The sequence below is a fragment of the Canis aureus genome, chromosome 1, assembly GCF_053574225.1.
Source record: "Canis aureus isolate CA01 chromosome 1, VMU_Caureus_v.1.0, whole genome shotgun sequence".
Classification (NCBI taxonomy): domain Eukaryota; kingdom Metazoa; phylum Chordata; class Mammalia; order Carnivora; family Canidae; genus Canis; species Canis aureus.
In genome coordinates, this window is record NC_135611.1 from 31,086,900 (window position 1) to 31,113,799 (window position 26,900).

The 26,900-nt window shown below is 42.1% G+C and overlaps 1 protein-coding gene across 5 annotated transcripts in view; it reads left to right on the forward strand.

Annotated features, from left to right (window-relative positions):
* The window catches only part of ARFGEF3 (ARFGEF family member 3), a 172,855-nt gene that overhangs the window by 97,931 nt on the left and 48,024 nt on the right, over positions 1-26,900 (forward strand). For all 5 annotated transcript variants that reach the window (XM_077894383.1, XM_077894390.1, XM_077894397.1 and 2 more), the window contains 9 exons: positions 2,021-2,133; positions 2,912-3,831; positions 16,994-17,160; positions 18,236-18,401; positions 21,997-22,104; positions 22,453-22,668; positions 22,826-22,936; positions 24,415-24,565; positions 25,795-26,115. In XM_077894383.1, the coding sequence (XP_077750509.1) occupies positions 2,021-2,133; positions 2,912-3,831; positions 16,994-17,160; positions 18,236-18,401; positions 21,997-22,104; positions 22,453-22,668; positions 22,826-22,936; positions 24,415-24,565; positions 25,795-26,115 (2,273 nt within the window). The remainder of the gene's footprint in view (positions 1-2,020; positions 2,134-2,911; positions 3,832-16,993; positions 17,161-18,235; positions 18,402-21,996; positions 22,105-22,452; positions 22,669-22,825; positions 22,937-24,414; positions 24,566-25,794; positions 26,116-26,900) is intronic.

The window sequence follows — 26,900 nt, forward strand, 5'->3', positions numbered from 1 at the left end:
TATATTCCACATAGGAATGAAACCATATGATAATTGTCTTTCTTCAATTGACTTATTTCACTTAGCATATCCTCCAGTTCCATCCACGTTGATGTAAATGGTAGGTATTCATCCTTTCTGATGCTGAGTTATATTCCATTGTGTGTGTGTGTGTGTGTGTGTGTGTATCTATATACACACACAACACCTTCTTTATCCATTCATCTGTCGAAGGGCATCTTGGTCCTTCCACAGTTCAGCTATTGTGGACATTGCTGCTATGAACATTGGGGTGCAGATGCCCCTTCATTTCACTACATCTGTATCTTTGGGGTAAATACCCAGTAGTACAATTGCTGGGTCATAGGACAGCTGTATTTTAACTTCTTGAAGAATCTCCATACTGTTTTCCAGAGTGGCTGCACCAGCTTGCATTCCCATCAACAGTGTAAGAGGGTTCCCCTTTCTTCACATCCTCACAAACATTTGTTGTTTCCTGTCTTGTTAATTTTACCCATTTACCTGGTATAAAGTGGTATCTTATTGTGGTTTTGATTTGTATTTCCCTGATGACAAGTGATGTGGAGCATTTTTTCATGTGTCTGTTGGCCATTTGTATGTCTTCTTTAGATAAAAGTCTGTTCATGTCTTCTGTCCATTTCCTGACTGGATATAATTTTCTTTTCTTGTGGTATCCTTGTCAGGTTTTGGTATCAGGATAATGCTAGCCTTATAAAATAAGTTTGGAAAAGTTCTCTCCTTTCCTATTTTTTGGAAGCATTTGAGAAGGATTGGTACTAATCCTTCTTTAAGTGTTTGGTAGAATTCACTGGTAAAGACATCTGGTCCTGGACTTGTGTTAGTTGGGAGGTTTTTGATTATGGAGTCAATCACCTTTCTACTTATTGATCAGTTTGGATATCTTTATGATTCAATCTTTGTAGGTCGAATATATCTAGAAATGTATTCATTTCTGCTAGGTTGTCCAATTTGTTGGCATATAATTGTTTATAGGAGTCTCTTATGATCTTTTGTATATCTTTGGTATCAGTTGTAACATCTCTTTCATTTCGGATTTTATTTATTTAAATCTTCTAGGTTTTTTTTCTTGGTGAGTCTAGGCTAAGGTGTGTCAATTTTATCTTTCCCAAGAATCAACTCTTAGTTTCATTGATCTTTTCTACTATTTTTTAGTCTCTATTTCATTTGTTTCTGCTGTAATCTTATTTACTAATACTAACTTTGGGCTTCACTTGTTCTTTTTCTAGTTACTTAAAGTATAACACTAGATTGTTTATTTGAGACTTTTCTTATTTTTTGAGGACCAGTATATGGCTATATACTGCTTTGAACTTTTAAAACTACTTTTGATCCATCCCTTAAATTTTGGGATGTTATACATCCCTTTTTTTTTTTTTTCTGAATCTCAAGGTATTTTCTTTTCATTTCTTTTTTGACCCATTAGTTCTTTGGTAGCATGTTCTTTAATCTTCACATATTTGTGAACTTTCCGGTTTTTACTTTTTAATGTAGTTAATTTCTAGTTTCATGCCAATGTGGTTAGAAAATATGCTTGATATGATTTTAGTTATCTTAAATTTAAGACTTATTTTGTGCCTTAACATGATCTGTCCTGGAGAATGTTCCTCATACACTTGATCAGTCCAGTTTTTGAAGCTAACCAGCTTTGATAGCAAAATGAGACAGAGTACAGGGATGTTAAATTATAGGCCATTCTCAGTAAAGACCATAGATTCAAGTGCTTTATAGTTATGTGCTATAAAATTTTTTGAAACAATCCCTTAGAGAATTTGCTTTGTCTAAGCCAGTCCTGAATGTGGAGCTGGGAACCCAATGTGTACTTGGTGACAAGAGGAATACTAGATCAGTTTTATTAAGATTTGTAATTACAGATGGTTGTGTTTTTTCTTTAGAGTGTATCACATGCTTATTTGATCTCACAATTTTAAAACCTTGTGCTTTTTTATGATACTCACTGTACTGTTGTTGTTGTTTTTTTTTCTTTTTCTTTTTCTTAAAGCTTCTCGGAAGCCCACAGCGTCTCTGTGATTTGGCAGGACCCAGCTCCACTGAATCAGAATCTAGAAAAAGATCAATTTCAAAAAGAAAGTCTCATCTGGATCTTCTCAAACTGTATGCTACATTCCCCTTTTCCATCTATTATTGCTTGGTGAAGACTGCTGCTCTGAATACATTTGACCTTGTTTTTAAATCCCTGAAATTTTTATGAACCTGCATTTTATGGAATGTTATTGACTAATAATGTTCCCACAAGCCATATGAGAGGTCTTATTTCAATGTATTATAATCATGTACTTTCCATATTTTCATATGACTTAACATAAACCCAGGGTGCAAAATGAAATGTACACTTATTCATTGGGGTTATTTTAGGGAAGAACTTTATGAACCACAGTACTATATAACTGTAAGATTGCCTTTCACGTAGCCCCACCACCACCACCACCACCAAAAACTGAATATTATCTGATTTGTGATGGTTGTATTCACATCCATCTGTTCGGGAACGTGTTTATTTTTATAGAGGGTGTCCTCATTATCATATAGCCATTATAACTACTTTCTTTTTGAAAAACTGACTGTAATACAAAAGTGAGACTATTCAGTGCCCGTCCTTGTGGAGACTATAAATCCCCATCTGGAATTATCCAGATAAGCCAGCCAACCGAGAGAGAATGGGATTCAGGGTGGGCCGCTTTTCCTGGGTGTTTTCCTGCGCCACAGCCTGCGCATGTTGGTGTCGTTCACCCTTGGCCCAGACCGTGTAACCCCGTGTAGCTCAGAGGGTCTGTTTTGAATAGCGTGCGGTTGACCAGGCTCACGCGTCCTGTTCGCGTCGGAGCATTGGCCAGTGTTTCTTACGCTCTCGTTCTCTCCTTTGGACGCCCAGCATCATGGATGGCATGACGGAGGCGTGCATCAAGGGCGGCATCGAGGCGTGCTACGCCGCCGTGTCCTGCGTCTGCACCCTGCTCGGGGCCTTGGACGAGCTCAGCCAGGGCAGGGGCTTGAGCGAAGGCCAGGTCCAGCTGCTGCTGCTGCGCCTGGAGGAGCTGAAGGACGGCGCCGAGTGGAGCCGGGACTCCGTGGAGATCAACGAGGCCGACTTCCGCTGGCAGCGGCGCGTCCTGTCCTCGGAGCACACGCCGTGGGAGCCGGGCAGCGAGAGGAGCCCCGACATCAGCATCAGCGTGACCACCGACACGGGCCAGACCACGCTGGAGGGCGCGCTGGGCCGGACGACGCCCGACGAGCACCCCGAGCACCCCGAGCACCCCAAGAGCAGCCTCAAGTCGCCGGCCGCGCCCGAGAGCAAGGAGCCGCCGAGCAAGGCGCCGGAGCCCGAGGCCGTGGACCAGCCGGACGTGGTGCAGCGAAGCCACACGGTCGCCTACCCCGACATAACGAACTTCCTGTCGGTGGACTGCAGGATGCGGTCCTTCGGCTCCCGCTACAGCGAGAGCAATTTCAGCGTCGATGACCAAGACCTTTCGCGGACAGAATTCGATTCCTGTGATCAGTACTCGATGGCCGCGGAGAAGGACTCGGGGAGGTCGGACGTGTCGGACATCGGGTCGGACAACGGCTCCCTGGCCGATGAGGAGCAGACCCCTCGGGACTGCCTGGGCCACCGGTCCCTGCGGACGGCCGCGCTGTCCCTGAAACTGCTCAAGAACCAGGAGGCGGACCAGCACAGCGCCAGGCTGTTCCTGCAGGCCCTGGAGAGCCTCCTGCCCCGCCTGCTGGCCCTGCCCAGCGTGGAGGAGGTGGACGCCGCCCTCCAGAACTTCGCTTCTACCTTCTGCTCAGGTTTGTAAACGGGCCTTGGCTAGAACAGTCGGTAGGTAAGGGTATTCAGAGCATGTTGCCGAAGTGGGAAATTCCCATCGTGCCTGGGGTTTGAAGTGCGCAAAACATCCTAATGACTCCCAGGGTTGCTTGTATTTGAAGAGAACAGGGCAATAGAAGACTTCCTGGAGGTGGTTTGGGTTGTAGGCAGCTGGGATGCTCTGAGGCTGATAGATGGAGACGGTGCAGAGTAAAGAATGAGAGGTTACTGCAGTAGAGCAAGCTGCTGCTGACCAAAGCAAAATCACAATTTCTGACTCTCAAACACTGAGTTCTCATTATGCTTCTTTCTACACGTTGGCGTCTAAAAATCACAAAGCAGTGCACTTCTGGTATATCAATATATGAACTATTTTATTTTCAGTGAGGTCTTGAATCACATGCAGGCTGCGTGAATTCCCCTGAACTCCCCAAGTGTGATATTCCAGCATCTAATCACAGCATGGTGTGATTAGTCCCCATCCAGCAGCCCGCCCAGAGTCACCTCCTTAGAACAAAAGATGTTCCTAGTTCCCTTATCACTTAGACATTTACAAGGGATTTAGGAGTCAGGATGAGGTCAAAGCCATATACTAGAACAAACGGTGCTTCTAGGGGTCATATCACTTAGGAAATTCTAAGGATTTGAGGAGCTCTGCCAGGAAACGGGCAGAGACCAATATACATATTTTTTTCCTATTATCTCACAGTACTACAGAAAGAAAGCAATTAATGGGTACAAAACAGTTAAGGCAGAAATAACTGAGTGCCTGACTCCTGGTGGTCACCTGTTCCTTCCCCTGACATTCAAGGGTCTCTTGACCACAGACGACCGAGGTGGATGGACTTTGCTGGGCTTGTGCTCACATAGAAGGGACTAGCCCTGAGAATGAACATGTAACTGTTGAAAGTCAAGATCGCCATTTGTTCTTCCACCACTGAGTTTTGAGCATGTGTGCATTGTTGCACTTACCACATCTGCCAGAGTTACTTGTGAACACATCCACCTTCTCCCCTCTGTACTTTCAGTTCCTTGCATGCTCCAACCATGTCTAGCACATAGTCGGTCTCCCAACAAAGAACACATCACACACATATACAAAAAAAAAGTCTAGCCCAGTTATTGGAACTTGGTAGAAGCTGATTCCTGTATAGTTAAGAGATAGCTTAATCAGTATCTTTAAGAAACTGACCAAATTGTCCTTGGTTAAAGGGACACAAAAAAACACGTTTTAATTCCAGTGTACTTAAGGAAGGACATTTTCTAATATGAGAATGATCCAAAACTGTAAGCACCAGCAGATCTATAGAACTTTTAATCCTGGAAAAATAATCCTGGACTTCTCAACCTATCTAGAGACACATAAAGAGACACATAAAACTCCACAGCTTTCCTAACTGTGCTGATTCTTTTTGAGATATGAAAATACCTACTTTTAAGGCTACTCAACATTTTTTTTTTCAATACTTTTCCTTTTGGAATTAGTTACAAAAATAAGGTTGGGATATTTGATTTGTGCAAAGGAACACATGCATATATAAAATTAATTTTGTTGAAAGACTAAGATAATGTCTAAATACTCTTCTAAAAATTGTTTCTCCCTAATATCTTTTATGCTACCAACATTAAATTTGTCATTGTTTTATGGAGCATTGCTACTATATGTTTTGTAGATCTCTTCCTCTCTCCGTTTCTCTCTCTCTCACACACACACATATACTCTCACACACACTCACACATGTTTCATCAGTCAACATTTATAGAGAAACTTCACTGTGCTCTGAACTAGAGGCCTCAAGATATGCATGCCTTCTTCTCAATAAATATGTATTGACTGTAGATTCATAAGCTTGGTCTTTGGTCCCTTAATATGTGAAATAGTTCGTGGGCTGAAGAAGTAAGTTGCGGATAAAGCCTGAGTTGGAAGGAATGTTCACTTCCCTTTGAGGAGGTTTGGTAGAGCATCTGAGCCTGTGCTTCTTCTCAGCTAGTAATGTTCACATGGAGAGATGCTCAGCAGCCTGTTCTGACCAGCCTGGTGCCCCTGGTGCCAAGGCAGACAGGCCAGCAAACATCAGTGATCCCAAAGAACAACTGTTTATCACATTACAGCACTGCTACTGGTTGCAGTAATGGTGACCTTGAATCAAGAATGGTAAAATTACATTTGAGGCCTTCTATTTAAAATTAACATAATCTTGGAGCACCTGGGTGGCTCAGTTAGTTAAGCATCTATCTCTTGATTTCAGCTCAGGTCATGATCTCAGGGTGGTGAGATTGAGCCCTACATTGGGCTCTGTGCTGGGTATGGAGTCTACTTAAGATTCTCTCTCTCCCTCTCTCTCCCCCCTAAATAAAGAAATACATAAACAAATACATAAATAAATAAATAAAATTAAAACCATAAAAACAATTCAGCTGCAGAAATTTCAGAATTTAAATATGTAAGATCTAACTTTCAGATGACTTCATATTTATCAACAACATCCCCAATAATTCCAGATAAATGAGTTGTCATATTGGTAAAGGTTGGCTCTCAAAGGTCCTGCCTCTCCAATGAGAATTAGGAAATATAAATCCTAGCAAAGTCTTTTGTAGAATTTGATGTTGCAAACTGCTCAAGTTTTAAAGGCCAGTAAAATGTCCCATCAGACCCAATTTGATGTGATATTCATTTTTACATACAGGAATCAATACATTAAAAAGAGAGACTTCGGGGATCCCTGGGTGGCTCAGCGGTTTAGCGCCTGCCTTCGGCCCAGGGTGTGATCCTGGAGTCCCGGGATCGAGTCCCACGTCGGGCTCCCTGCATGGAGCCTGCTTCTCCCTCTGCCTGTGTCTCTGCTTCTCTATATATATATCTCTCATGAATAAATAAATAAAATCTTAAAATAAAATAAAATAAAATAAAATAAAAATAGAGACTTCAAAATATTTTGGTTGTTTCCGAAAATAATATTTTTAATTTAACTTAATTTTATTTTATTTTTTAAAGATTCTATTTGTTTATTCATGAGAGACACACAGGGAGAGGCAGAGACATAGGCAGAGGGAAAGGCAGGCTTCCTGCAGGGAACCCGATGCGTGCCTCGATCCCAGGACCCCAGGATCACGACCTGAGTCCAAGGCAGATGCTAAACCACTAAGCCACCCGGGCATCCCTCTGAATATAATTTTTAGTAATTGTCCATAACTGAGTTAGTCATTTTCTTTTTCATTCTAGTGACCTCCCCAGTATTTTTACCAATTAGGAGTTGGTCTGTCTTTCCAAATTACAGACCTATTGCTCTGTGCTCCTGCTACCAATAAGCTCATTCTCCTCAGGTACCACTCAGTTAACGGATCCCGTTGCCCATTGCGGCGGGTGAACCAAAGCTGCTAGATGCTGGTCTGGGTCCCACTTCTGCACTGAGCCAGTGCTCTCCCTCCCTTCGCAAGCGTCACCTTGGGGAAGAAAGATTAGTAAAAGAGAAACATCTGTACCCTGCGGGGGCAGGAGAGCAGGCTGATGGCCTTTGTTCACCCTAGACAAAGTTTAAAAGATAACAACAGGAGATGGGGAGAGAGAGTCTCCCTGAGTGACAACCCAGATATTTTACTCATTATTTACTTCAATGTCAAAAGCTTGAAACCTTATTTTGTCAAAAACTCCCATCGAGTATCTCCCGGACTTGTTATAAGGGTCTGCTCTGCCGGCTGGGATCAGACTGGCTCAGCATTTCTCAGGGACCCCTGTCCTCAGACAACTAACATTCAGTTGAAATGAGCCCCCTTAATTCTACATGGTTCAAGGGAGCCTTTCCTTTGAAAGCAATTAAAGGATTTTGTTTTGTTTTGTTTTGTTTTTTATGTTGGGGGAGTTTGAAAACATCCAAACAAAATGGGTTTTATAAAGATGGGAGTGGACTTGAGCTGTGACAGCTGCAGAAATTCCTTCCCTATCCTGCACAGAACAGAGTGGCATCTGTGTGAAGTGGCCCCTCAGAGAGGAAAAAGCAAGATCCAACCTCACACAGTGATGAATAGAGGGGCACAGGCGCTTGGCTTTGGGATCGCTGTTCCCTAAAATGAGTGTTGTTCTATTACCATCTTGAGATTCATTGCAACCACATGTAAGGCTTATCACAAGCAATTTGATGTTTATAAAGTACTAAATTTCATAAAAGATAGTATAGCAAGCATGAATCTCAGTTATGCAGGAAATATCTATTTCTTTAAATTAAAACAAACCTGACCCCAGACCCTCAGCCAGCCTGGCTGGCCAAATGTTTGACAGTAGCTCTTGGGTCCCCATTCCAGGGTAAAACCAGAAGCTGGAGCTTATGTGGGATCTGAACAGAGAGGCCTTTCACCTCTCACATGTCCATTTCACAGGCTCCCTGGAGTCCTGTGATTTTGCTACCCCTCTGCCAACCCTGCATCTGGACTCCTCCGGCAAGCCTGGGAGCCCCTGGGCGTCATTGTAGCTTCTCTGGGGTCCTACCAATGCCCGTGGCACTGCCAGGCAGCAGACAGTCACAGACCTCCAACCCTGGCCCTTCTCTGTTTCACTGTTTCCCCCCTCCTCTCATTACCTTCTGGGAAGGGACCACAGTCTCTGGAAGGACCTCTGGGTTTGTGGATACAAAACCAGGAAGGCAAGCATGCTCTTGTCAGCTTTGATTTCTTGCCCTATGATTTAAACATTCCAGAAGGTAGTCAAATTTAACTCAAAATCCCTGTGGAATACAAAAGGTAAAATACAAAAAAGAAATGCTCAAATAAATAAGTTAGTGTGTTAACCCACCTCTGTCAGTTAGGATTAGGTTTTTTTGCATCTAGTGGAAAACTCAAGTGTTTATGATTCAGTTTCTTTCCCCTAAATTACATCTGGGGTAGGCTGTCTGGTGCTCCGTGATGGCTGTCCTGTCTTCCTGCCCTACCCATTGTTTTGGGTTTTTTTGTTTTTGCTTTTGTTTTTGTTTTTTTTTTTTGCCCTACCCATTGTTAACATGTGATTTCATCTTAAGGTTTTCTCCTTTACCAAGATGACTGCTGCTGGTGGAGTTGGCTGGTTGGTTCATTTGCTTTAATAAAGGGAGAGAGAGGAGTATTCTGGAAGCAAGGTTAGGGAATAAATAGTCTAACAAAATCCTCCTCTAATACCCTGGCATTTGTGGAATATGAAATTTGGAAAACATAATAATATAAAGAAAAAAACATACACCACCCAGAGATTGCCTCTGAAATATCTTGGTGTCTTAACTTGGAGCTATTTTTCAGCATTTATATGTATCAGCAAGGATGATAATAGCTAACATGAACATAGCATTTCCTGTGTGCCCTGCATTGATGAAGGATTTTACCTATATTGATTCATTTAATACTCATAGTGACTCCATAGACCCTCATTTTATAGGTGATAAAACTGAGGCATGGAGATGTCAAGTAAGTCAGATAAGGTGCACAGCTACAAAGTGGTGATGCCAGGGTACAAACCTACACAGCCTAGCTCCAGAGACCTGTTCCTAGTACCACACTGTGCCTCCTAGGGTGGGAGAGTGGGTGGATGGAAGAGTGATGAATGGATGGGTAAATCATAGAGACTGTTCAAGAACACAGAACCCTCTCGAGTTGGTTGGCTATGATTTAAAAAAAAAAAAATAGGGATCCCTGGCTGGCGCAGCAGTTTGGCGCCTGCCTTTGGCCCAGGGCGCGATCCTGGAGACCCGGGATCGAATCCCATGTCGGGCTTCCGGTGCATGGAGCCTGCTTCTCCCTCTGCCTATGTCTCTGCCTCTCTCTCTCTCTCTTTGTGACTATCGTAGATAAATTAAAAATTAAAAAAAAAATAGTCTCAGTTTGTAGCCCAGTGAATGTGGGACAGTTTTCCAAGTCCTGATAGACAGACACGCATGGAACCCTGTCATCTTATCAGCTCCTGAGAGAATCTCAGGAATTTATACTGAGGAAGCAGAAACTCAAGGAGAGATTTATATGTCAAAATGTATATGATAGCAGCATTTCACAGCAGAAATATTAGAAATAACCTAAATGCCATCAAATAAGGGGAGAGTTAAATGAGTTATAATACATCCATTTATGACATTATATAGCTATTTAAAATGATGTTTTCAAGTAATGTTTAATGATATGGCTAATGGTCATAATATAATTTTTAAAAGGATTCAATATGAACATCAAATGTTAATACTTATCTCAGGATGGTATAATTACAGACTATTTTCATTTTCTTCTTTGTATCTTTTTCCAAACCTCTTTAAAAATGTTTTCTTATAACTTCTTTCATCAGAAGATAAAACAGTAATGCTATATAAAAATTAGAACCATAGACTTAATTAAAGAAATGTATTACCAAGAAAAATCATGTAATTTTTTTGTTCCAGGTATACAACAGTAGTTTCAGGTGCACAACAAAGTGATTTGACAAGTCTATACATTATACTATGCTCACCACAAGTGTAGCTACCATCTGTCACCATATAATGCTATTATAATACCATTGACTATATTCCCTTTGCTTTACCTTTTATTCTCCTGATTTATTCATTCTGTAACTAGAATCTGTGTCTCCCACTCCCCTTCACCCATTTTGCTTATCCTCCTACCCCTCCCCTCTGGCAACCATCAGTTTGTTCTCTGTATTTACAAGTCTGTTTCTGCTTTTTTTTTATTTGTTAATTTTGTGCTTTAGATTCCACATATAAGTGAAATCATATGGCATTTGTCTTTCTCAGTCTAACTTATTTCACTTACCGAACTCTCTAGATCCATCCATATTGTAGCAAATGGCAGGATCTCATTCTTCTTATGGCTTAGTAATATCCCAGGGTATGTGTGTGTATACACCACATCTTTTTTATCCATTCATCTATGGATGAACACTTGAGTTGCTTCTGTACTTGGCTGTTATAAATATTGCTACAGTAAACATAGGGGTGCATATTTTTCACCCCCTTAATTTTCTTTGAGGAAATACTCAATAGTGGGATTACTAGGTCATATGGTATTTCTATTTTTAATTTTTTGAGGGACCTCCATATTGTTTTCCACAGTGGCTGCGCCAATTTACATTGCCACCAATAGTGCAAGAGGGTTCCTTTTTCTCCACATCCTTACCGCTTGTTATTTCTGGTCTTTTTGATTCTAGCCATTCTGACAGATACAAGATATTTCATTGTGTTTTGGTTTGCATTTCTCTGATGATTAGTGATGTGGAGCATCTTTTCATGTGTTTGGCATCTGTATCTGTTATTTGGAAAAATGTCTATTCAGGTTCTCTGCCCGTTTTTTAACCAGATTATTTGATTTTTTGGTGTTGAGTTGTGTAAGTTCTTTATTTATTTATTTATTTATTTATTTATTTATTTGTCTTTTTTTTTAATTTTTTATTGGTATTCAATTTACTAACATACAGAATACCACCCAGTGCCCGTCACCCATTCACTCCCACCCCCCGCCCTCCTCCCCTTCTACCACCCCTAGTTCGTTTCCCAGAGTTAGCAGTCTTTACGTTCTGTCTCCCTTTCTGATATTTCCCACACATTTCTTCTCCCTTCCCTTATATTCCCCTTCACTATTATTTATATTCCCCAAATGAATGAGAACATATAATGTTTGTCCTTCTCCGACTGACTTACTTCACTCAGCATAATACCCTCCAGTTCCATCCACGTTGAAGCAAATGGTGGGTATTTGTCGTTTCTAATGGCTGAGTAATATTCCATTGTATACATAAACCACATCTTCTTTATCCATTCATCTTTCGATGGACACTGAGGCTCCTTCCACAGTTTGGCTATCGTGGCCATTGCTGCTATAAACATCAGGGTGCAGGTGTCCCGGCATTTCACTGCATCTGTATCTTTGGGGTAAATCCCCAATAGTGCAATTGCTGGGTCGTAGGGCAGGTCTATTTTTAACTCTTTGAGGAAACTCCACACAGTTTTCCAGAGTGGCTGCACCAGTTCACATTCCCACCAACAGTGTAAGAGGGTTCCCTTTTCTCCGCATCCCCTCCAACATTTGTTGTTTCCTGCCTTGTTAATTTGCCCCATTCTCACCGGTGTGAGGTGGTATCTCATTGTGGTTTTGATTTGTATTTCCCTGATGGCAAGTGATGCAGAGCATTTTCTCATATGCATGTTGGCCATGTCTATGTCTTCCTCTGTGAGTTCTTTATATATTTTGGATTTCAACCTGTTATTGGATGTATCATTTGCAAATATCTTTCTCCTATTCAGTAGGTTGCCTTTTTGTTTTGTTGATGGTTTCCTTTGCTGTGTAAAACCTTATTGTTTTGTTGTAGTCCCAATAGTTTATTTTTACTTTTGTTTCCCTTGCCTAAGGAGACATATCTAGAAAAATTTTGCTAAGGACAATGTCAAAGAAATTACTGCCTATTTTTCTTTTAGGATTTTTGTGGTTTCATGTCTCACATTTAGATCTTTCATCCATGTAGAGTTAGTGTAAGGAAATGATCCAGTTTTATTCTGCAGGTAGCTGTCTAGTTTTCCCAGCACCATTTACTGAAGAGACTGTCTTTTCCTCATTGTATATTCTTGCCTTCTTTTTTGTAGATTGACTATTATAAGCATGGCTTTATCTCTGGGATCTCTATTCTGTTCTCTTAATCTATATGTCTATTTATGTGCCGGGACCACATTATTTTGATTACCACAGCTTTGTGGCATATCTTAAAATCTGGGATTATGATACCTTTCTGAAGATTACTTTGACTGTTTGGGGTCTTTTGAGGTTCCATGCCAGTCTTGGGATTATTCTGGTTCTGTGAAAAATGCTGTTGGTATTTTGATAGAGATTGCATTGAATTTGTAGATTGTTTTGGGTAGTATGGACATTTTATCAATATGAATGTTTCCAATCCATGAGCACAGGTTATCTTTCCATTTGTTTGTGTCATCTTCAGTTTCTTTTATTAATGTTTTACAGTTTTCAGAGTATAGATCTTTCACCTCCTTGGTTAAGTTTATTGCATGGCATTTCATTCTCTTGGGGGCAATTATAAGAAGAATTTTTTTATTTCTCTTTCTGTGACTTTGTTATTAATATATAGAAATGCAACCAAAAATCATATAATATTATTACAAAGGTTTAGAAAGTTGATAATGTCCAATATTGCTGAGTGGCTACAAAAGTGTTCTTATGCACCATTGCTGGAAAGAAAAATTTCCAGCAAGGAATTATTTGGAAGATATTTGGGCCATATCTATCAAACTTAATATATGTCTTTAGTCTGCTTTCAGGAATTTATCCCACAGATAAACTTGTATACCTACTAAAAGTCATTTCATCATTTCAGGGTTTTTTTTTTTCATAATTAAGACTACATAAATGACTACACCAAGAGAGCATTAAATAAATCACACTCCAACCATGCCATGGTATAAGCATAATTATTTGAAAAGAATGAGACAAATACGTAAGTGCTAATGTCAAGAGATATGTAGGGGAACCTGGGTGGCTCAGTCAGTTAAGCTAAGCATCTGACTCTTGATTTCAGCTCAGGTCATGATCTTGGGGTCATGAGATCAAGCTCCCACTCACACACACATTCTCTCTCAAAATAAAAAGACATAGCTAACATACATTGCTAAGAAAACACCAAGTCACAGTACAACATATGTAGTTTGATCTCATTTGCGACTATATTTCCACATAATACATACAAGGAAGTAAGTCTGCTGGGATGGGGCAGGGACTATTATCCTTATTATTTCTTTTTTTTTTTTTATCCTTATTATTTCTTATATTTTTCAGTATTGTTAAAGATTTTACATAAGTATTTAATGTTTATTTTAAAAAGACACATTAAATTATCCAAGGTATGAAAGAGATATTTCAAGGTCATTCATGCTAATCTTGTATCCAGTCTTTCACTGGTAGCCAATCAAGCAAGTGACCCATCCTTCTGTTCCTGACAGTTAAGAACATCTTAATTATAGAGAGAAAGAATGAACTTTAGTTACAGAACACTGGAAAAAACAAATAGCCAGAATGTGTTAAAGGTCATAGCTCCTATACTGTGTCACTTCAAATTTCTGACACTTCAATGAACTCAATCAGAGGATGAATTTAAAATAGACTATCTGTTCGAGAGGGACATGATAGAGTACAACCTTTCACATTAGAAACAAGTACAGCATGGCATAGTGCAAAAAGCCTGGAGTTTGGGCCCAAAAGACCTTTGCCAATTTCTAACTATTTAACTTTAGGCAAATTAATATTTCCGAGGCAGTTTCCTTACTGGTGAAATAAAGGCAACCAATATAGATTTTATATGTCAAATGAAATAACATATGAGAAGAGATTGGTTCTAAAAATTAGAAAACACTTAATAAATTATAGCTATTGTGTTATTCCCATCATTAACATCACCAGTGAACTATATCTGGCACAGCAAGGAAATGAGCATCTTCCTTAAGGTTGATAGATAATTCTTTTGTTTTATTCTCAAATTTGCCAGCTCCTGTAATATAAGAAATTATCTTCCTAGAAAGAGAGAGACCAGTACCAACAGAGTGCTCCTAACGAGTCTGACAAATTATTTCAGAACTCCGCACTTCCAGGACATTGTCACGCCTCCACTAGTGATTTGGGTCTCTGTGTCAGCAGATGCATCAGCTGCCGCCTCTCTTTTCAGCATCTGAGCATGTGCTTGGTTTTTCAAAACATATTCCAAGGTGAATAGTAGTTGGTTTTAAAATTTTTAAGAAGAAATTATTACTGATAACCAAAGATCAAAGCCATTACAAATACTGTTTTTTTGGTTCATAGTCTTAAATATCCCTTTCATCTATGATCCAGGATAGTTAAATACCCAATAATATTGAACTCTGCTTTCTCTTTGCCATGAGAGGAGACCCATCATGTGTCCTTTATCTCTTCCAGAGACTAGAACCAACCCCACCAGGACCTTAAGAGTGTGGAGTGTTCCTCTGGATCATCATGGCAGAAACATATTGCCCATGTCCTGACCAAAGATGTCACTTTTGTTTTTTTTAAAGATTTATTTATTTATTTGAAAGAGTAAGGGCACAAGCAGGAGGAACAGAGGGAGAGGGAGAGAGAGAATCCTCAAGCAGACTCCCTGATGAGCACAGAGCCTGAGATCATGACCTGAGCCAAAACCAAGAGTTGGCCTCTGAACTGACTGAGCACCCAGGTACCCCAAGGATATAATTTTTAAATCCCACTCTCAACCCCTCCTTTTATAAATGCACCTCAGCCTAGGATCACAAAGTGCCTTCAGTAAAAAAAATCTCTCCTAGCAGCTGCAGAGTTCTTAGAGGAAGGCAGAGGTCATGCCTAACATTGACTGAGTAAAGTGGTTTTATTGGAATAACATATATACTTACTCCCACCAAAGGATGTTTATACAGTTCTCAAACAAAGCAAAAATCTTGAAGATTTTTCAAATTCAAAAGCTTCTTTGGCCCACATCCTCTTGCTAGCACATTCATTAAGAAATCCACAGGGACGTAGGTAACCATTCCAGTTACAAATTTATATTTCCAATGTATTTGCCTGTTAGTTTTGAAAACTGCATTTCATATAAGACGTACATTTTTGGTCAAAGGATAATTTTAACCATATGAAGAGTATATGGATATAGGTCATTTGCATGCATATATTTCAGATGGTCTGTTTCAGCCACATTTCTAAATCTAGCATCAGAGTGTTTGCAGGACCAAGTAGAGCATTGAGGCTGACATAGGACCAGATGAAGAGAAGCTGACCTGTGAAATTTTTGTCACCCCACATTTCTCCGTGAAAAGTTTGAATAAGGCACCAATTCTCTCTGGCTGAAAGAGCCCATCTTTAAAGGTCATCTAGAAGATGTAGTTTGTAGTTTGTTTTTATTTCAATTAATTTATATAAAGCACAAGGAGCCCTTCAAAAAATGACTATGTATATGCACACACACACACACATTCCCTCATTTTATGTATACACACACACATAAAGGAATAGCTATTGGTTCTTCCCTCATTTTTTTCTCAACACCTTAATAAGGTTTTCATTTTTTGAAGGGCACCTTGTGCTTTATATAAATTCATATATATATATATTTTTAAATCTGTTTCCTCATTTAAGAATTGTATTAAAATTTATTGAGATAAAGTTCACATAACATATAATTTGCCTATTTAGAGTATACAATTCAATGATTTTGATATATTACATTATCATTTGTTTTAATTGGGATAAAAACACACATAAAACTTAAAATTTGCCATTTTTACTACTTTTATGTGTACAATTCAATGGAACTCACTACATCCACCATGTTGTACAAACATCACTACTTACAAAACTTTTTATTTTTTATCATCCCAAAGAGAAAGTCTTCTCCCCAGCCCCTGGAAAATTCTAATCTACTTTCTGTGTCTATACATTTGTCTCTTCTTGCCTGTACCTCACATAGGTGGATCATATGATATTTGTCATTTTGTGCCAGGCTTATTTTACTCAGCATGTTTGCAAGGCTCATCCATGGTGTAGCATGTATAAGAACTCCATGGTATGTACCATATTTTGTTTATCCATTCATCTGTTGATCGACACTTCGGTTGTCTCCATATTTTGGCAATTGTGAATAATACAGCAGTGAAATTGGCACACCAAGATCATTCTGGGAAGTGGGAAGAACAAATGCGAAGGCCTTGAGGCAGGCCCAGTCTTGGTGTGGTCTAAGGAGCAGCAGAGGTCCAGGTGGCTGTGGGGAGTGAGGAAAGAAGAGGGGAAGTCAAGGTTTTATTATATTGTGATGGAAAATTGTCAGAGACTTTGATCAGGAGATGGACACAGTTGATTATTTTGCCTACTTATAGGTGAAGAAGCTGAGACTTAGGGGATCTGAGCAATTTTTACCAAAGTAGCTTATGAGTAACTCATCAAGATTTGCCCAAATGGATTCACTCTGGAGCGCATGCGCCTCCCCATCCAGCTGGGGTGTGTTTCTGACCCTCCCAATACTCCTTGCTGGCTGTAGTTGCTTTCCAGGAGTGTCCTATAAGATGTATGCTCCTATCCCTAGGATTGGGTCAGGGACACTCCATAAGCCAGTCTTGCCAGGCACCTTGTTTGCAACTCCAGAGGTTTCTTAACTTTCTCCTGTAGGCATGATGCACTCTCCCGGATTTGATGGGAGTGGCAGCCTCAGCTTGCAGATGCTGATGAATGCAGACAGCCTATACACAGCAGCACACTGTGCTCTACTGCTCAACCTGAAGCTCTCCCATGGCGACTACTACCGAAAGCGCCCCACCCTGGCATCCGGCATGATGGTGAGTGTGTGGTCTCTGTTCAGACCCTCCAAGGGCAAGTGGCTGGCAAGCCGAGCATCAAGGACCTGGGAGGGATAGTGTGGAATGGGCAATGCCTGTGGGGCCGCAGAGGGTGGAAGGGGATGCAGTACAATTTGCATAATACTGTGGGCCACATGGCTATCCACCTTGCTCCAGAGAGCCAATGACCCCAAGTGCCTGGGAGTGGCTGCCTGCCAATGGCTGTGATTTCACTCAGTGGCATTGTTAAACACAAATATGTGTAAGCCATATTCAAAACAAGTGATCAAAAAAAAAAAAAAAAAAACAAGTGATCAGAATATTCAAACATTAGAAAGTATTCAGGGAATGGTCCCCTTTACCTAAAATCAAGGCGTGCTGTTACAAAAACTCTTCATTGTCTTCCAGAATGTACTCAGATCTACTTGTGACCCACTACTAAGCTTACTAGTTGTCAGTAATAAAGCACCTCCTGTAAGCTGTGGAATGAGAATGATGGTGATTATGTTGTGGTTGGCTCCCTTGCTGGACTGAACCCCTCCATGGTCTGCCCTAATATCAGTTCATGAGCCTCAGTCCATGGAACTGCCTGAAGGGCATTAGTCATCATTTGTTTGCTTGATAAATTATAAATTCCCAAGGATAACTGGTGGCTTCATGAGCATAATTCAAGTAGCTCTTGAGCCACACAGGTTTTTTCAGAGAACACATTCCATCTCCGCTGCTCTTAGGGCAGTGAGAGGGAGTTGCTCTATTCATATTTCTGTGCTGTTTCTAATCCCCCCACACATCAAAGACTGAAGCTATGAGACGCAGTGTTCCTAATCCCTTCTACAAGGTGTCTTAAAAATGTATCATAATTAAAAGGAACTTCATGAAGTTTAGGACTTCTTCCCCATCTTGATTACCCCTTCCCTTAAACACCCCCTCACCCTCACCCAAATCAACAAGGTTTTATTTTTCCTTAGAACCCTTGATTCAGATAGGGGACCTGTGAAGGGACGAGGCAGCAGAGGAACCTGTCCATTTGCAGGGGATCCTCTCTGGTCACCTTCTCCTGTGATCCTCTCTGTAGAAGGAGTTCATGAAGCAGGTGCAGACCAGCGGGGTGCTGATGGTCTTCTCCCAGGCCTGGATTGAGGAGCTCTACCATCAGGTGCTTGAGAGAAATATGCTGGGAGAGGCTGGCTACTGGGGCAGCCCAGAGGATAACAGCCTGCCCCTCATCACCATGCTGACAGGTCAGTAGCTCCTCACACAGCTCTGGGGTACTTGGTGGGGAGGGAAGGCTGACATCCCAGAGCCCCTTTTGGAGAAGCCAGCCCTGAAATGACACCCACAAAGCCTCCCTGGCAGCCAGTAATAGTGCCAGGGAAGTGTCATGAATTCACCTAATAGGAATGTTCTGTTTTTCATGTGAGACCCTGGAGGGCTCACTATGCCCCATTAGATAAGGACGTTTTATAGCACCTGTGTCTGTCAAGGTGAAACTATAAGCCTCTCCTAAGGATATGAAGTATTTTCTGGGCATAAAGCCCAGAATTATTCCTGGAAGCTCTCACATGCTAATAGATAATCCTATATCATTCAGTGCTCCTGAATTTGCCAGAAATGTAAAATGCTTCATTTTAAACTTGGCTTCCTTCCCATTTCCTATTCACATCAGAGGTCCTCTCTTCTCTTCCTGGCTATATAAGAATTAAAAAATAATGCCAAATTGTTGCCCAGCATCTTTGTCTTCAGTGTCCAGAGTTTTTAAAATCCCGTTTATTAGAAATTTTACATGAGAGCATAAAGAGCACTATGGGGTGTGGCCATGAAGCAGGTTTTTGTTTTTTTGTTTTCATGGGATTTTTGGTGAAAACAGTCATTCATGGCTTTTTATGGCTTAACTACAATGTTAGGTGAAGACCAAGGAGTGCTCAAGACTTTGGTCATCGTAGCCTTCGTATATTAGGTCCAGACTTGTGTTGTGTTTGATCTGAGTTCCCAGACTGATTTCTTTTTTTTTTTAAAGATTTTATTTATTTATGTATTTATTCATGAGACACACACACACAGAGAGAGAGAGAGAGAGAGAGAGGCAGAGGGAGAAGCAGGCTCCATGCAGGGAGACTGACGTGGGACTCGATCCCGGGTCTCCAGGATCGGGCCCTGGGCTGAAGGCGGCACTAAACCGCTGAGCCACCTGGGCTGCCCTCCAGACTGATTACTGATCTGAGTTATCATCTCATGGCTCCGGCCGACAGGATATGTAGGGCACAACCCTATGCCAGATACCTTCCCTGTCCTCTCTGTCATGCCATGTGTCCACATGGCTCTGTGCCAGGCAAGGCACACAGGCAGGAGCATGGCTGGACCAGGGCAGGACAGTCTGGGGAGGAGGCAGATTCCAAAGGGAATGTTATATAACCTATGGCTGGTATCAGGGGGCTCTTATGAAGGTGGCAGAGTAGACTACAGACAGGTAGACAGTAGACTACTGACCCCAACAATAGTGAGGTCTGACCACAGCAGGCAGAGCTGTAGTCATTGGCTGGCATTTGGAGTCTTGGTTCTAGAACTAGGATGCAACTGGGAGAAGCAAGACTAAGGTCCTTAACTTTGGGGATCATGATCACCGGACAGATGACCAATTTGTATCTGATTAATCATGATAACTTTTACATCCATTTGAAGTGCAGGATTTCATCAGTGTGTGAGATATTTATTCAGTCATCCTGTAAGTAGTGCGTGGTTTCCATCTGTCCTTGTAAAATCCCTCCAATAGGGATTGAGGGTACTGCCCAGAACTTAAAGAGCCTTGGAATTTGGATAAGGATCCTAACATGCCAGCTTTAATTTTCAAATACCACAGTTTCTGCCAAAGTTAATGTCTGTGAACCTCTTACCTGAACCTTAACAAAGGGAGTCATTGGATAATTATAAAAATGAGCAAATAACAGGCCATTCATGGGGCCACATGCATCATGCGATCCTGTGCATCAGCCACCTCTTTATCATGGAACTGTAAGCTCAGTCACTACATCCAGGAGAGAGTTCTCTAATTAGATATAAAGTTATAAACATAGGCTTTTTCATACGAATTCTACAAAATAAAATTCTGTGATTCTTTGTAGCAAAATCGAGGTTTGAAATGGCAAATAAACTTGAGCAGCAGTTAACCTGGGGTTTGGAAGCTTCCATCTGATCTTTTCATCATGATAAGGTGTAGCAACCTTATCAACGTTGTACAAACTCTGGCCATTCCTGAGGTCATGTAACAGTGTTCTATAGAACTGTGGGATTTTAGCACTTAGATAAACTTTGTATTACTTGAATTCATCAGTCCTTCACCTAGCATATAGGAAACATCATAACTTTCAGAAATGGCGATTTCTGTTGAATAGTATAAGACCATTTGACTGAAAGTCAAATTAATGTCAATGAAACTGCCCTGTTCCCACTTTGGTAGCCATTGAGATTTCTCCCTGCTTTTGTTCTCCAGTTTTGTTAAGATATAATTGACATATAACATGGTAGTCCAGGGCGAACAACATGATGACTTAATGATATGGTGTGTGTGTGTGTGTGTGTGTCCGTCCGTGTGTGTTATTGCAAAATGATCACCATGATAAGTTTAGTTAATGTCAGTCACCTTACACCTTAAAAATTACAAATTGTAACACCTTACAGTTACAATTTTCTTGTAATGAGAACTTTTAAGATCTACTGTCTTTGTAATTGTCAAAGAGATATGTTGCCAGAAGTCTCTAGGCTTCTTGGACTTCCTGTAAGAAGCAAAGATCTAATTAAATAAATTTCAAACACCATACAGAGAAGTCTCATCCTGTTGGTGAGGATCAAGCTGTACAGTCAAGGAATAAACTTTGGCTACCCTCTTTTACCATTCCCTCCTGGCTATGTTAGTTGCATTCAAGTACATATGCTCCAATTCCATGGTCACTTTTCCAATGGTTCTTTCCTTTCCACTGAGGCATTGAGGCCCAGAGGATGCAGTATAACCCAGGACTGCAAGGCTACTTAATTCAGAGCTAAGACTTCTCAATCCCAGGCCAGCCTCTTCTTGCCAGTATATTAAGAAATGGTTCATTGAGCTAATGCCAGAGATGAGAGTTTGTTTTAACAAAAATTCAAATGAAGGAGAATTAAGATTCCTTTATTGAGCTGGATAGTGTGTGTGGTGTCATGGAAAGAGGCCCAAATGGGAGTCAAAAGATATGATACTAAATTTCTTATAAATAAGAAATATTTATTTCTTTCTCAATGAAATAGGAAAAATAATACCTACCCTGCTTACCTACTTAGAGCTGTCAGGAAGATCTAAATGTGAAAACACTTTGTAAATTTAAGGTATTATTATCAAGTGATTATTATACTTTGGAATCGGATTATGTGGCTATCTGACCAAAGAGATCTTAGTCTCTTCTTCATTCTTATGGGGAAATTCTGAAAGAGAAATCCATCTTGGAGCAACTTTCACATATAAAATTTGGGAATAATGCCCCTTTTCTGGAGAAAAGGAATATTCAGACATCAAAATGTTCTAAATCAATAGATTTTCTAACAACAGATATAGCAGAGTTTATTTTCTTTTTTTAAATAAAAAATATACAATGGCCTAACAGAAGAATGTTCTAATAATGAAAGAAAACTGGACTGGAAGAATAAAACAAAAATTTTAACATTCTGATAAAAGATTATTACATACTCAGTACAAAATATATCCAATGGATGTTTGGTGGGGCGGTGGGGAATGAATATTGTGGTGACCATTTGTTTGTTTTTGACTGGAGTGTTCTAATCAGGGAAAACCTTGCTCTTTTTTCATGGCAGACATTGATGGCTTAGAGAGCAGTGCGATTGGGGGCCAGTTGATGGCCTCAGCATCTACCGAGTCTCCTTTCACTCAAGGCAGGAGAATTGATGACTCTACAGTGGCAGGTAATGACTTGGGTCTTGAGTTTATGGATATACATACATCAGATATGTTACCAGCAATTAAATCACTAAGTGGCAGCCTTCTGGGCTGACATAAATGAACATTTAACATTATATCCTGGTAGAAGAAGTGCCTGATGAAAGTTACTTAGCAACATCCAGCTGATGATGCAACATTCATTATTTATAAACACGAAGTAAAATGTAATCCAATATCCAATAACTTCTCTTTCCCATAGTAGAATTGCTTACAGCTCAGTATTGCTACTTTGATGGTCAGAAGATCCCAGGCCATTCTCTGCCCAGTCTTTTTTGCCTCCGACAAGTGATCCATGCCCCTTCACGTTCTAGGTGTGGCATTTGCTCGCTATATTCTGGTGGGTTGCTGGAAGAACCTGATCGATACTCTATCAACCCCCCTGACTGGCCGAATGGCAGGAAGCTCCAAAGGGTTGGCCTTCATTCTGGGAGCTGAAGGCATCAAAGAGCAGAACCAAAAGGAACGTGATGCCATCTGCATGAGCCTCGACGGGCTGCGGAAAGCAGCACGGCTGAGCTGTGCTCTAGGTACTGAAGGGAATAACATTCCCTGACCCACAGCCTGCGGCGGGGGAGGGGAGTTCCCTGGGGAACACCCTGGGGATGGCCCCAGTGGGAAACAAGTCTTTTGGAAAGGCCCTTCTTGGTAGCTGGTTAGAGTGGTGATCATGTCTCATCTCTAAAGGAGTTGCAGCTAACTGTGCCTCAGCCCTTGCCCAGATGGCGGCTGCCTCCTGTGTCCAGGAAGAAAAAGAGGAAAAGGAAGTCCAAGAACCCAGTGATGCCATAGCACAAGGTAATGCTGAAGGGCCAGAGTCCACCTGGCTCATTACATGCAGTCTACACACGCCCCCACATGTGAGCAGACACCTATACCTGTGCCTCGTGCGACGCACAGTATGTCTACTGCTGATCACAGAATGCCAGGCTGGGTCCCAGGCTGGGCTCTCTTTTACATGGCTGCCCCCATAGAGTCCCTACAGTAGATCCCTCTGGAGGCAAGAGACATACTAGCCCCAGCGACTAGAAAAGTGCTCTTGGCTTCTAACAGGAGTCCTACAGGACACCAGGGGCCCACCTGGCTGAGCTGTTCAGACTTCTGTCATCATCTGGCCACTTGTTTTGGCACTTCACAGAGTATACATCTGAGGAGCTCCAGGTCCTAGTGGGAAAAGGCAGAGTAGCCAGTTTTTTTGGAATAGGGAAATCAAATGGTGGAAGAAAAACTTTGTCCTTGTAAGAGAAAAACCTGAGCATCATGAACTCTGGAAAGAGTTGATTTTTAACTTGCTAAAATCAGTTGGCCAATGAAGTGGATGATGATCTAGTATATATGCTTAATATGCACAACCATGAATTCCATTAAAAATCCTTACATTTAAAGTTCTTAAAAAATTATAAAGCCAAAACTGATGTTCAAATTATATACAGACAAAAAATAAAATCAGTATCACATCCATGAGACAAAATGATGCTTTGCCGAACTCCGTTTGCCTCTTACAACAGGAGTATGGTTTGGCATCCCCTGAAGTGCACGTGCTGTGTTTCTGGGTCCTGGACCACCCTTCACTTATCCCACCAGACCCATCTTCCAATGAATTGAAGCCTCTGTTCATGGAGGATGTTGTCATTTGACATTGCCTTGTCATTTTGCATAATAGACATATTAAGTCACCTTCTGCATCCTTTATCATTAGTCATCTATAATTTAAAAAGTGTCATTTGAAGATGACAAATACAAATGTAAACTCAGGGAGTGAAATGACCTGATGATTTCCAGTTACAAAGCAGTCATCATGTGCTCAGAGCACAGATCCATATGCATTGAATGATCGTCATCATGAACATGTGACATCATATAAACCTCAGAGAACTTGCGGGTTGCCAGGAATTCTCTTATCAATTTGAGTACGGGTTGGGGGGGGCCTCAGGCACAAAGGGCTTCCACTAGTGTTGGCACATAAAGCTCATCCTCACTGCTCTTAGAACCCACAGGTGGGTCTACAAGGACTGTGCCCACCAGCCGAGGGTCCACCCAACTCTGAAGCAGCAGAGCTGGGCTCACCAGGGTCTGTGCAGCCTGAGGGCTGGGCAGTTTGCACAATGAACCACAGGGACCTGTTACCAAGGAGCTTGCTGCCAGTGACATCAAGTGACATCTGCGGGTTCCCTTTTACTCTTTCATGCCGCCTGTTCTTTCCTTTTCATCCCTTCCCTTCTCCCTCTCTGTCTCCTTCTTGGACCATTACATTAATGAATGTCTTCCTGGCACAGTGAAGCTAAAAGTGGAGCAGAAACTGGAGCAGATCGGGAAGCTACAGGGAGTCTGGCTGCACACCGCCCACGTCCTGTGCATGGATGCCATCCTCAGCGTAGGCCTGGAGATGGGAAGCCACAACCCGGACTGCTGGCCACACGTATTCAGGTGCACGACAAGATCCCCAAACACCAATCAGTTACAGAATTTACAACACCCGTAAGATGGCAGCAGCAATAGCTCCACAGTCCCCGTGCGGCTAAGACAGCACATCTCCCAGGCATTGACATCTGGGCAGACCTGGGACAGTGAAGCGCTGCCCACAGTGCAGGCATGGGGCTGGTGCCAGCTGTTTCTTCATCCTCCTCAGCATACACCCAATGCCTTGCACCAAGCTCAGTTCTAGCAGAGCAGCAATAGGGCAGTCAGGGGCAGGCCTAGGCACCTAGATCTCAGTTCACTTTGATGCCCTCAAAGCAAATACGGCTATAATGGTCTGTTGTGTTTCAAATAGAGAAGCATACAGACCATTCAAGCATTGAAAAACCCATCTTGAGAGGAACATGTGAAAGAGCCAGTGTGAATCAATCTGGAACAAAATGGATTTTACTGTGGAGCTGGTAACCTGCTGCTCTTCACTGCTCTCACAAGCAAAACAGGAAAAAAAATGACATAAATTGCATCAGAGTATTTTATATGGAATCAAAAAATTACCCGATTGTAGAACACGAGAGCGAATTATCTGGGACGATCCTTACCTATAACTGGATGACTTCTGTGATCCTGGGCCTCTTAGGAACCATCTCAGTCCCAGGGTCTGTTTGGCACAAATAATTTGGAAGTTGGCAATTACACCCTATGTTGTGATGCTTCTCTGTGCTTACTGTGATTAGGGCACGACCCCAGCACTAGTTACATGGAGCTGTCGAGGCCGGTCAGGACACGGCTGAGCAGAGTCCTTGAGAAAGGGCCTGCTGTGGCTAGGGAGCCTACACACCCATTCTGGGATCCTAAAGAAGCACTTCCTGAGTCCTAATCAGAGCACAGAGAGTGGGGAGAGGGCCCCTTGGGAAAGCTCCCTCGGACAGCCATCATCCAAATAAGCCGGTAGGCTAGACAAGATAGAACTGGATGAGCAGGGCTATTGTTACCCACTTTTCTCCCAGCATGGGATAAGACAATCGAGGCATCCCTACCTCACTTCCAGGTCATCTAGTCCAACTCAAAAAATAATACGGATAGTGAGGGAGGAAAGGGAGAGGTGGCTATAATAAGAGAAGGAAGGAAATTGGGGAGGACTGCAGAACTGCCTGGGTTATCCTTCTCTTACTGTGGGATTTACAGAGCTGGCCTGCGGAGCTACAGCCTAACAGCTGCTTGTCCGTGACTCTGTCTAGGGTCTGTGAATACGTGGGCACGCTGGAGCACACCCATTTCAGCGACGGCACCGCTCAGCCCCCTCTGACCATCAGCCAGCCCCAGAAGGCGTCAGGGGGCTCCGGACTCCTTGGGGACCCAGAGTGTGAGGGCTTGGCCCCGGAGCAGAACCTAGAGCCGGAGAGCTCTCTGAGCACAGCCCCTGTCATCCAGCCCCTCTCCATCCAAGAACTGGTCAGAGAAGGCAGCCGAGGCCGGGCCTCCGACTTCCGTGGAGGCAGCCTCATGACAGGGAGCAGTGCCGCCAAGGCTGTGCTCACGCTGTCCACCCAGGCTGACAGGTATGAACGCAGCATGGTCACCACACCTCAAAGGACTGCTCACCATGGAGTGCCAGTGGGCAACATCGCATCCATGTCTCTAGTCTCAAAATCACTTCCAGGCCAACTGGATTTATCATTTAAGCGTCTTTTGATTTTTTTTTTTTTTCAAATATTCTTCTGTCTCCCATCACGCCCCACACTTAAAATGAACTGCTGCCTGTTGACTAAGACCGGAGGCCCTGGAGACAGGCTCCCTAGGGCCAGAGCTCTGCACTTACCCCATGACCTTGGGCAGGTTCAACTCCCTGAACCCTGATTGCCTCATGTAAGATAAGGTCATAAAGTCACCCTCTCCCAGGGTGGCCGTGAGTTAAATTAATTACTACACTCAAAGCATTTAAGCAGAGCTTGATAAATCATAAAACTTCATAATTTTTATGATAGTTAATACCTATAGTCCCACACCCAAGTGTGTGATATATTATTTAACCGTGTTAAGGTGGAGAGGAAAAAAACATAACCCCAGGCCCAAGTGGTGAGGCTTTCTGATGTTGAAACTGTGGTGAGTCACCAGTAACATGTAGTCCCACCTCATTCCCCTCTCCACACTGGGTCATGGTGTGCTCAGCACTGATGCAGTGAAGTTTATTCAAGGAGAGGGAATGGGGGAGCAGAGCAGCAGTCACTGGAGCACAGAATACCTGAGTTCTTTCCTGACTTTGACACTGACCAACTACAAGGTCATGTCTGTAGAAGTAGTTAGGCTGAGACTCGGTTTCTCCATCTGCTCACTTGGTACAGTA